The 12111-nt window shown below is 44.3% G+C and overlaps 1 protein-coding gene across 1 annotated transcript; it reads left to right on the top strand.

The window, feature by feature from the left end:
- Positions 1-7765: 7765 nt before the first annotated feature.
- On the top strand, positions 7766-9147 carry LOC135710899 (fasciclin-3-like). The gene is made up of 4 exons (XM_065233607.1): positions 7766-7821; positions 7893-8222; positions 8286-8615; positions 8680-9147. Exons 1-4 carry the CDS (start codon positions 7779-7781, stop codon positions 9054-9056), a joined length of 1080 nt encoding a protein of 359 aa, XP_065089679.1. The 5' UTR covers positions 7766-7778; the 3' UTR covers positions 9057-9147.
- The last annotated feature ends 2964 nt before the right edge of the window (positions 9148-12111 follow it).

Here is a 12111-nt window from a genome sequence, read left to right as displayed (position 1 = left end):
GACGCCATCCGCGACGTCATACAGACGGCAGAGGTGGTCCATCGGAAACGAAGGGGCATTCGCTACTGCGCGGTGCTAACCTTAGACGTGAAGAACGCGTTCAACAGCGCGTGCTGGGGGGTGATAGCCCGCTCGCTACACCAGCTCCAAATTCCCGGAGGGCTGTATAAGATTCTGGAAAGCTACTTCCAGAATCGTGTGTTGACGTACGACACAGAAGATGGCGAAAAATGCGTTAGAGTCACCGCAGGTGTGCCACAAGGCTCCATCCTGGGCCCGGTGTTATGGAACGTCATGTACGATGGACTGTTGAGGATAAAATTCCCGGTAGGCGTGAAAATTGTAGGTTTTGCCGACGATGTCACGCTGGTAGTCTGCGGGGAATCCCTCGAGGAGGTAGAGCTGACAGCGGCCCACTACGTCAGGCTTGTGGAGGAATGGATGAAAACCAGGAAACTGGAGCTCGCCCATCACAAGACGGAAGTGGTCGTAGTCAACAATCGCATGTCAGTACAGCATGCAACGTTGACAGTCGGCGGAAGCACAATTAGGTCTGTGTGCTCTCTAAAACTCTTGGGGGTCATGCTCGACGATAAGCTCAGCTTCGGCTGCCACGTCGAGTACGCCTGCAAGAGAGCGTCTATGGCTGTGGGGGCATTATCCCGTATGATGTCAAACAGCTCGGCAGTGAATGCCAGTAAGCGCAGGCTCCTCGCTGGGGTCGTAGTATCTATCCTCAGATACGGCGGCCCTGCGTGGGCTGCGGTACTGGATATTGACTGCCACAGGCAGAAATTAGAGAGTACACACAGGCTAATGTGCTTAAGGGTGGCCAGTGCATACCGCACTATCTCGAGAGAGGCCGTCTGTGTCATAGCAGGGATGATGCCAATCAGCCTTTTCATTAAGGAGGATGTGGCGTGTTATGACGCGAGGACCGTTCGAGGGGTGCGCAACAACGCGCGAGTTGTGTCGACCGCGAGATGGCAATTGGAGTGGGAAAACTCCACAAAGGGGAGGTGGACTTACCGCTTGATACCTTCCGTATCAAGCTGGGTCAACAGGCGCCATGGGGAAGTAAACTTCCACCTGACACAGTTCCTGTCAGGCCATGGCTGCTTTAGGAGCTATCTGCATAGGTTCGGACATGCAAGTACTCCCACCTGCCCCACATGTGCTGGTGTCGAGGAGACCGCCGAACACGTCGTGTTTGCCTGTCCACGTTTCGAGCCAGTATCGAGCGCTATGCTAGCGATATGCGGAGCGGATACCAGTCCGGACAACATCGTTCATAGGATGTGTGGTACCACCGAGAACTGGAGCGCGGTGGTGACTGCGGTCACCCACATAGTTTCGGTATTACAACGACAGTGGCGAGCCGAGCAGCAGTTACCTACTGCCCGACCAGATCGTTAGAGTATTGCTAGAGAGGCGCCATAGCGCTACAGCGGCCCCTCCCACGAAGTAATGCCTTCGGGCGGTTCCGGGGAGGCCAAGGGCCAAGCGCACAGGGTAAGGTTTAGTGGGTCGGGAGTGAAATTCTCCCATCCCCACACCCTGAGTTCCTTCTCAGGTGTCTGTGAGCAGATTCCCCCCTGTATAAAAAAAAAAAAAAAAAAGGCATTCTTCGATGTAAACTTGGGATGTCATCGTCGAGGATGTGACGAATGGTTCCGTTTTCAGGCCACACCTGCAAATTGCTTGCCAAATCATGGCCTTCTTTGCGAACTTTTCGGCAAACACGAACTTAAATCTTCCCGGCACATCCCCACGTCCAGTCGCGATGTAAAACTTTTAGCCGGGAAGCTACTTAAAATCGAGTTTGACGTATGTTTCGTCATCGATCAAAGTGCCGCCCTTGTTTTTCGTCATAACACGGTCGTACAAGAGCGTTGCACACTTTTTGGCCACAGAATTCTTCTTCAAGTGCCAACTCGGATGTTTACTGGCTTGGTTCGACTTGTATCCTTCCCTGGCAAGGATGTTCCGCGCCGTTTGAAAGTTGGCGTTGTACCTTCTGGCCACATCTCGGATCAAAAGACCGGGGTTGGCTTTAACGGACCTCAACACTTTGCTGCGCAGCTGACGATCCCTGGTTCCAGTTTTCTGGTATGTCCGCTGATTCCTTTCCACACTCAGGGTTTCCTTGTAGGTTTTGAGAAATCGACATACTGTTCTTTTCGGCATTTTAAGCACTTTAGGCTAGCTTGGAACCGGATTTTCCAGGTGTTTGTGCACAATATTTTTTCTTCTTTCGAGTTCCATTTGACGTTATTTCTGAACGCGATCGACTATTTTGATTAAACTTGCACCAGTTGTTTTCTATAGAAGTGTAAACAAACAACTGTCAACAATTTTCGATTCCCAACACTAGAGGCGTGCTAGCGGTGCGCGTGAAGGGGCGTTCCAATTTACTTTTAGTCAGCCTTTACCCCCACCTCCTCGTGACGCACTTTCCCTATACCTAATACATAGCGGTAATCGCATTGCCAGACTACCTCAACCAGCCCCCCCCCCCCCACCTACTTGCGTTACATGATATTTGAATGGGCCCTTGGTACAAAGCAGAGAAAAGGGACTGATGATGATGATGGTCCCACTCTTACCCCTACAAAGGTTTGAGCTGGACGATTTATCTTTAAGATAAGTATGTCATCTTAACCAGATTAGCAAACGAAAAACGAAATGGTTACAATTACAGATATAAATTCCCTCAACAATTGACAGTTTCTTCAGAGGGATATAAAGTCATTTTACTATAATATTTTTGATCCAGTCGAAAGATGAAGTTCGCGTGTGACGTCGAAGTTTAATCACAAGATTTCCGGCTACGCTGTGACGAGTGGAATGGACGGTTCCGTATACCCCGGAACAGGAACGGAATGAGTGAATGATGTTAATTATGCTCTTGAATCTTTGACTGCTTCTATAGTTGATGCAAGGGCTGACTCAGTACCAAAATGCGAGGTTAAATCCGATTCAATTATAATAGATGACGATCTTCAGCCCTTGACCCGCCTTAAAAATGTCCGTAGGAGGCAATATCAGAGAATACGCGATCCTGCCATGAAAGTTATCTGGCATGATTTGCGATTGTCTGCCCTGAGGAACAAAACTTCTGAAAATAATGTTTCTAAATTAGACCCGAGTTCCAAGCCCTTTTGGAAACAAACAAAAATTTTGAAAAAAATTCAAAAGGCTATTCCAGCGCTTAAGAGATGGTAAAATTTTGATCACAAATTGGGAAAAAGCTCAGAATCTTACAAAGCAATTCTTGAGTTCCTATAATTTCCGTTTGGGTCTTACTAGTCCTCTAGAGAATCAGGTTGCTCGGGATTATCTGAATATTTTCTCCCGGGAAAATATTTTTGATGATTCCTGGGGGACTGATTTAGACGAAGTAAGATTTATAATTAAAAAGTTTCATAATATGAAAGCTCCAGGTGATGATGGAATTTTCTATATCCTCATCAAAAAACTCCCAGAGAGTACCTTTTCTTTCTTGGTAAAATTATTTAACAGATGTTTCCATTTGGCATACCTTCCTGATAAATCGAAAAATGCAAAAGTTGTTCCAATTTTGATGCCGGAAAAAAATCCAGCTAAAGCTTCTAGCTACCGTCCAAAAAGTTTGCTTTCTTCAATAAGTAAACTTTTTGAAAAGATAATTTTACATAGAATGATGCTTCACATCAATACGAACTCAATTTTTGCAGATGAGAAGTTTGGATTTCACCATGTGCATTCAACTACTCATCAACTCTTAAGAGCTACCAATTTAATTCGATCAAACAAATCTGAAGGCTGCTCAACTGGAGTTCCTCTTCTAGACTTACAAAAAGCATTCGACAGCTTACAAAAAGCATTAAATCAAGCTAGAATGGGTGCTTAAGTATAAGAAATCAATACTGTTTACGAGTTATGATTTATTGAAAAATATCGAACAACCGATTTAAAAAAAAATAGGTTTTAGTCAAAATGGCGAAATTCCAGCACAAACTTGGTTCATTGCCCCTTGCGAACAATTATGCGAAGTTTCAAAAGTATGAGATGTAAAACCTAAAAATTTGTGTAGTTTTTCGCTACTTGGCCTAGAATTGCTCACCTAATTAAAAACTACAAGGGACAGCCTTATGGAGTTGTGCGCAATGGTGACGTAGGACTACGTGGTCTTATATAATAAATCTTATTTGCTAACTGCAGCAGGAGCTTGTGTTTTGTTTAGGAATAGGAATTTGAGCGGGGTTCTCTCTGTTTATACTCTTTAGCAATGATGGAAATATCATCAATCAAATGATATTTTTCTGCTCTCATATGGTCTCAATATCACGGGTGATATTGAAACAAAATATCATGCTTGATATTGATTTTACAAGCTCCTTTGATATTGCGAGACTATTCACAGAGAGTTGACTCGACACAAAAATGATTGCGTTGCTCATCGTTTTCTAAGAAAGAGAAAGTATAGTTTGCTATCTCTTTTTACTGTTCACCGATGGCAGACACGAAGTGACTGCTGCCAGCCGTTATGGAAGTTTCGTTTACGTTGGGATGTAAAGCATAAATCATGAAACTCAATCTCACCACAGTTTGTTGAGATTTGCAGCTGGTGAGTTTTGTTAGCTTGATATTCCGAGCTGCGATATCATAGCTTGCTATATCAACCTTAGTTGTTTGCTTGTTGATTTTTGTTTACGAAAATCATGCGTGATCTAGGGCATTGGTGAGATTTGATTTTTTGATATTTTCCCAACACTGCTCTTTAGTATGACGTGCTTGACATAGATGGACCACAGTGACTCACGCAGAGCTACTGATTCCGGTCAATAGCGGTGTGGCTTCTTACTAATTCTATGGATGCTCATGTGGGCTGCAGCTCGCAGGCAACCTTTCGTTGTGTACTGGAGAACACCAAAACTCACCACGCAGTGGTTGAATTAAAACCGTTTGGTGAGACCGGATGGAATACAACTTTGAAATCTGTGGTAGGGGAATCGTTTTTCGCTGGTAATCAGTGATAATTTTAATTATCATAGCAACAGTTGCACTTGCCTCGTAACGTAGGTAGATCGCCTTTTCGTGGTACGTTACGGGATGTAAGATCTACCACCGATTCTTAGTCTTGACTACTTCAACGTAGGGGAAGATGATTTTTCAGCAATCAAAGGAACACATCTTAGTCCTTGTTACTTTTTATGCCTTGTTGATAGTGACAAGACTCGGCTTTGTCCACCAAGGATGATCTTGAAACCAGGAACAAATGAGTTAGTTAGTCTTCATCTATGTGATTACTAATCTTCTATTCGTTGTTCCCTAGTTTGAAGTGGTTAAGACTAGGGTTCTGATGCATGGTCATTATCGGTGTTATTGCTTATGTTTGTTGCTAAGGAATCCAATTATGACTGACAAAGGGGCGCGCCTTTGGAGGGTGTTCCAACACTCCGAAAGGTATAAATAGCGGGACCTTTCAATAAGAATCGATTCCTTGAGATGAAGGTAAGAATGACAACTGTATCAAAACCGAATATTGCATCATTTTTCAATAGTGATGGATAAACTACAATAGATCAAATTACTGGTCACAGTTGTGTTATGTCCCAAACAGAGGGAAAAAACAGTTGCACATTCGTGCAATTTTCAAAAGTGACATTTTAGCGGCGCCGGTGGTGTAGTGGTAAGCGTGATTACCTCTCACCCCAGCAGGCCTGAGTTCAATCCCAGACGGTGCCGCCGGAGTGTTCTGAGGCATAACATCACTGATCACGCCTTCCTTCGGAAGGGAAGTAAAGCCGTTGGTCCCCGATTCAGGGTCCAGGTGTGGGAGCTGCCTCCGTGGCGTCGGTAGCATTGGTGCTCAGCACGGAAAACAAGATCGACGGAAAACAAATCAAGGAAAAAAAATAAGTGACCTTTTGGAAACAAAAAAAAAATGATAAAGTCTTAAATTTAACAGAAGGGTAGAAATATATCTGATCGATTGGTGATGAAATTATTGAAATTGGTCGAGGGGCATCTGAGCTATGAACGTTCAAAATCTTTCATAATTTTGTTACATGTTCCATTTTTGGTTTTCACAAAGTATACCCCCATATAGAAATCACAGACGTAGTCCTACGTAAAAACACGCCACCCTTGGCAAATGTAGATAGCCCTTGAAGTGGACCAAAATTTAAGTAGCTCATCAAATGCGGATCACAAATTAGGTCAATCTGTTTTAAACACTAATTCACGAATTACCAAGTCAAATGCTAAAATTTCCCCCTTGAATTCCTAGAATAGAATCCACACATTCATCTCAAATAGGATGTGGCTACTTTAAAAATCATGCGCAAATGTTTACTCCAAATAGAATCCCGTATTGAAGCCTCAAAATGTAAATTTGCTTCTTGTTTATCTTTAACAAACCGGGCCGCAAAAGCTTCAGACAAACAGAGCATTGCGAATTCCGTCCGACCCCCGATCGCTCCAATTCCATCGCCAGATCTGCCAGATCATCTCACCGCTGTAGCATTGGACATTTTTTTCCTATAGAACCCGCGATTAGAACCCACATCAGAATTAATGATCTCACACGTGTGTATGCTTCTGTTACCAAAACCGATACCCTTCCCTCTCTCACCAACGACTTCAACCCAGTCTATAAATCACCGTGAGAAACGTCACAACTAGTCCACTATAAAATTCCGAAAAACAATCTTAAACTTCGCACAGCCGTAAAACTCTTCCGTTTCCTCTAACAACACGCAGGTTCAAGTTCATTCCGATGTCGATTTGATTGGGGTCGGATATTGACAGTTCCATACAACATTTTTGCCAACCCGACCCGATCAGTCCATGGGTGAGGGGGTTGGCGGTAGGAGGCAGGATACGCATGTAGTCATAATTAATTCGCTTTCGATTAAGTCAACCATAAAATCGGACTAAAACGATCGGACCCCCAAGAATACAAACAAACAACCAGCATATGGTTCCGTTTTGTTTGTGACAGAAATATTCAAATTTCATTCAAAAGTCAGGAACTAGTTGCTTGTTTTCCCTCTGTCATCGGTCGCAATCGTCGTCGGTTTTATTCTTCTGGTGGCGTCAGCGAAAATAACCAAAAACGGCCCCGGCTAATTAGCATATGCAGTTTACCGGTCGGCGATGATAATGATCAACGATAGGAGACAAACCGTCTATCGTGAAAATCAACGCACTTAAGTGCCAAATTTGCACCAAACTAAGCCAAATTCGTATAACGGAAGGAGAAATGCGGGTGGGAGGGAGTAAGAGGAGATAGAAGGGCAATCCTTTAAAGACAAGTGTGGGGGGTTGAAACTGGTTGGATCAGTTCATGAGATACATTATTTCCGAAAGTAGTAATATACATACGGGATCATTAGTGTGGGTTTATCTTTTTGGAGGATGTAACTGGTTCGGAGATGAAGGGTATTGTGCTCGAGAAAAAAAAAAGGAAATTCATAAACAGGATGACTAAATTGCACTCATAAGATCACGGAACCAAAGTTCAAATTATAAGCACCAAGCAAAACTCGTTTAAACCTGCTAAGTGATCCACCCTCCCAAAGAAGAAACCTTTTCCACCACGAGCCGGAAAGAATTTAAAAGCCACCGGCACGCCACCGATCTCCATTCAGTTCGGGGTCGTGCGTTGTCGCAGCTGCGAATTTGTATTTCCCGTCAACGGCTAACATTTCTAAAATAACTTTTAGTGGACAGTGAGTTAGTGCTGATATAAGATTACGAACCATCGATTCCTCACAAGCACTGTTCAGAAAATGTTTAAGTTTTTAGCAACACTAGTGCTTCTTGCACCTTGCGGTGGGTTACGAAACAAAATTTAGAAGATCCCATCCGGAAAAGTGACTCCAATTCGGAAAATTTATTTTCAGTCCTAAGCAGTGGTATCGAAGTGCTCACCGCTCCAAAGTCAGCCTTCGTGGCCGAGGGCCATCGCAATCTCAATCTGCTTTGTGAGATACCGGGAAGTCAACCGATTGATTTTTGCATAGTGAAAGTCCCTGGAGTGGCGGCTCCGTTTGCTGCCAGTGAACGACTGCCGACTCCGGTGCAGGGCATCACCTACTTCGGACGGGGTTGGAACAGAGGATCCTGCGGTGTAACGTTGTCGCAGGTTGAGGAGAAACATGGAGGAACATTTGAGTGCATACTTTCCGTTGCGGGCCAAACGTACAAGGGCACAATCGATATCGCGTTCAGAGGTGACGTTTTAGAATTTTTTGTAACATTTAAGTTCCCGTGATAATCAAATTTCAATCAAGCAGTTGCTCCCGAACTACCGGTCATTGAAGTGTCCAGCAATGTGGACGACAGCAACGGTGAGTTTGACTATGGGAAGCCGTTGATTGCGAGGTGTGCAGCCCGGAATGGATGGCCAGCCGCTAAGCTCTCCTGGCATCTGGACGGAAAGCCCGTTACCAACGAACTGGGAGCTGCATTCACCGAAGTCGTCAACCAAAAGGCAACTGTTGAGCAGTTCTACCGGAAACCGGTCGCAGTCGAAGACAATCGGAAACAGTTGGTCTGCCGGGCAGAACATGAACTGTACCCGAATGGGTTCGTTGAAACGGCATTGCCAATCAAGTTGAGAAAGTGTACGTGTTTTTGGAATGTTTTAAGGGACACTTTGAATTATTTTTTTTGAAATTTTAACTACAGCACACAACAATGCAAACCTCATCCAAAAGGACGCTATCAAGGGGGTGGAAGTAAGGCCATCCACTCCACAGCTGTTGGTTTCGAGTGACGTCCAAACCAGCGATGGAGCATTCAAGGTTGGATCGACCATGGTCGTCGAATGCGTAGCACGGGATGGCAAGCCGGCAGCCAGTTTCCTGTGGTTCTTGGACGATCAGCTGGTCTACGAAGGCCTCTCGACGCCATTCCTGACGAAAAGCACTCGGGGAGCGATCACCACGCAACAGGTGCTCCAGCGGGTGGTGAAAGCCAGTGACAGCGGCAAGACGCTCATCTGCAAGGCACGGCATCCGAGTGGAACGAGCGAAACGCGACTCAAGTTGAGCACGTACAACTGAACTGAATCTTTTGAAAAGATGGAAATTTTAGTTTTAAGGAAAATCAATTTTGTTTGAAAATCAATAAATTTGACATTGATGTTAATTGAGTTTAGTTTGAGTTTGTTTCCATAGAATTTCAAGAAAATTAATTTTTTAATAACAAAAAACTTAAGTAAAAAAAAAGTGACCCTCTTCAATATTGACAGTTCCGATCAGTGCTGCAAAATCTCTAAAATACATGGCGATATTGAAAATTCTCAGTGCAATGCTGTCAGTGACAAATATGTACAGTTTTTTTTATTGGCATAATTTGTAACGAAATGAAGTGTAACGATATTAAGCGATTTTCCAACTTCATGATCCCGTCCGAAAAGTAATTTTCCGGAGGGTCCGCAAAATACTCCTCCGCGGCGTTGATGATTTCCTCACGTGAGCTGATTTTTTTTTATTGTTGAGCCATCTTTTGATGTTTGAGAACAGATAATAGTCTGAGCTTGGGAAAACACCCACCGGCACTGCGAGCCGTGCAAGAATATAACTCCCCGTTCAAAGCTAACACGCACTCGGTTTCGGTACCTCTCTTCGGGTCGCCACCGATACGAACAAGAAACCTGAACGCGGAGCCGTTTTATTAGGCTTGTTGCCGTGCTATGGTTATTCGGTGCGCTCCGTACGGCTCCGTGCCAGGGTCCGGTGCCAGACAGAATATCGTGCTTCTTCTTCTTCTTCTTCTTTTTTTTTCCATTTCGTAGTCTACCTGTAGCTAAGTTTTGATTGACCTTTTCGGCGATACTGTACCTCTTTACTCCTATGAGAAAACTCCACAAACAACTGTCATTCTGTGCGGTAAGCATGGCGGGCTGTTCCGTACTCTGTCGCTCAAATGAAAAATCTCAAAAGGGCTGTTCATTAGCTACGTTTACAGTTTTTGGAATTTTTTGACCCCACCCCCCTGAAATTTTAAAATTTGTATGGACCGTGGACAATTTCCAACCCCCCCCCCCTCAACTGTTTACGTAGTTTATGAACAGCACCTAAGGAACTATCACTCTGTGAAGAGCCAATGCCGTCAATGCATGTTGCATTAATGCGGCAAATATAATTGTCTTAAAACCATAGATTGTTTCTTGCAAAGGTCAATCAAAAGTTAATTTTGTTGTTCTTTTTTTACTGCGAATACAATTTGCTTCACTGTAACGTTATTTAGAAAACTTTCTTTAGTTTACGCAGCGCGGCACAACATGTACCAAACATAATCGTAGACGAGAATGATGAGTGGTAAAATTAACACCAGAGCACCAAAAACAATTCTGAATTAACAATAGAAAAGAGCCCTTCAGCATTTGTAAACAAACCGTTCTAAAGACCTTTCCTCACAAAGCGAAGGCCACCCACGCAAACCAACACCATATCGTGTAGGGGAAACTTGTTAGGAAAGGGCTTTAGAACGATTTGTTTACAAATACTGATGGACCCTTTTCTATGGTTGATCTAAATATTTTGCTTGATTCGAGTTGTTCGTAGATGACAGGCGTTTCGTTTTTATTTCTTTATTACGTAGTGCCCATCGGAGCGAAGAAGTATTTTCACCCGGTTGTAAATAATTATCAACATTTCGAAAATCAAGACCAACAATTGAAATGGCCTTAACTCCATTTTGTAAACAAACCTTGTAAGGCCAATTTCTAGCGAAACGAAGTTCGCAAAGGCAAACCAACATAATGAACAGGTAGGGGAAATTCCGGAGTGATTTGAGATTTGGGCGTAATTGCTTTTGTAAACAAAGACGTCAATTGCCGATTTCTTTTGAATTAAAGCTCAATCTCATAAACAAACTATACCTAATGATAGAGGAATCATTCCTCTACCTCATAGCGTTATTAGTTTTTGAGATTGAGCTTTCATTCGCGAGAAATTGGTGATTGACGTGTTTTTTTTTTCCTTGATTTGTTTTCCGTCGATCTTGTTTTCCGTGCTGAGCACCAATGCTACCGACGCTAGGGAGGCAGCTCCCACACCTGGACCCTACCTATCGACCCATCAACTCATGAACCGGGGACCAACGGCTTTACTTCCCTCCGAAGGAAGGCGTGATCAGAGATTATGCCTCAGAACATCCCGGCGGCGCCGACTGGGATTGAACCCAGGCCTGCTGGGATGAGAGGCAATCACGCTTACCACTACACCACCGGCACCGCTATATTGACGTGTTTGTTTACAAATGCTATTACGCCCAAATCTCAAATCACTCCGGAATTCTCCTCTACCCGATTGTGGTTTAGATTTGCGAATGAAGGTTTCGGTTCACGAGAAAATGGCCTTACAAGATTTGTTTACGAAATGGAGTTAAGGCCATTTCAATTGTTGGTCTTGAAATGGCCAACACATCCGTATCCGACGGACCCTGTTCCTGTCGAGAGAAATGACAGACGCAATTAAGAACGCGTTTTAAGTTTGCTTCGCACCTTGCATGCCCATTTTTCTAAACTATTTCACAACAAATTTCTTGAGTTCATCGAGTAGGATAATGAAACTATGAGCTACTTTCTACACTTCCATTGAAAAACTCAGTTTTGACAAAAACGCAAATGGGACCGAGTATAGCGCATCACCAATGAGCGGTTCGTTGGCTCCGTGCCGCACGGTGGCGAGCCGAAGCCCGTAGCACCGCGTTCGGGTTTTTCTTTTGGTGCGGTGGCGTGCCAACATGTTGCCCCGACACCGGGTGCTTTTTCGAAGAAACCCAGTGCTGTGGTTGCTACCGAGCGGTGTTTTTACCAAGTCTGCTGAGGGAGCCAAATCGGGCGAATACGGTGGATGCGGAAGCAATTGGAGCCGTAAGTCATTGATTTTGCGTGGTTGCGATGCTCTTGTGCACCGGCTTCGTGTGAGGCCGTTTTGCAACGATTTTGGCCTTCAATCGCTCCAATAATGCACAGTAATACTGACTGTTTTTCGAGGTAGTCCACGAAGAGTATGCGTTGACAATCCCAGAAAACCGACGCCATAACCTTTCCGACCCATCGAGCCTCCCTCGGCCACTTCGGAGCACTCGTGCTCCGACTTTAGTCCA

This window comes from Ochlerotatus camptorhynchus, unplaced genomic scaffold, assembly GCF_037179485.1.
Source record: "Ochlerotatus camptorhynchus isolate MF236.1 unplaced genomic scaffold, CSIRO-AGI_Acam_v1.1 ptg000406l, whole genome shotgun sequence".
Lineage (NCBI taxonomy): Eukaryota > Metazoa > Arthropoda > Insecta > Diptera > Culicidae > Ochlerotatus > Ochlerotatus camptorhynchus.
This window is presented reverse-complemented; position numbering and strand designations above follow the sequence as displayed.

Bases quoted from the DNA above. Each gene is read 5' to 3' on its own strand.
- LOC135710899 (XM_065233607.1), top strand. From the start codon at position 7,779: ATGTTTAAGTTTTTAGCAACACTAGTGCTTCTTGCACCTTGCG. The intron at 8,223-8,285 runs GTGACGTTTTAG...TCAATCAAGCAG, and splicing joins AATCGATATCGCGTTCAGAG to TTGCTCCCGAACTACCGGTC. The intron at 8,616-8,679 runs GTACGTGTTTTT...TTTTAACTACAG, and splicing joins GCCAATCAAGTTGAGAAAGT to CACACAACAATGCAAACCTC.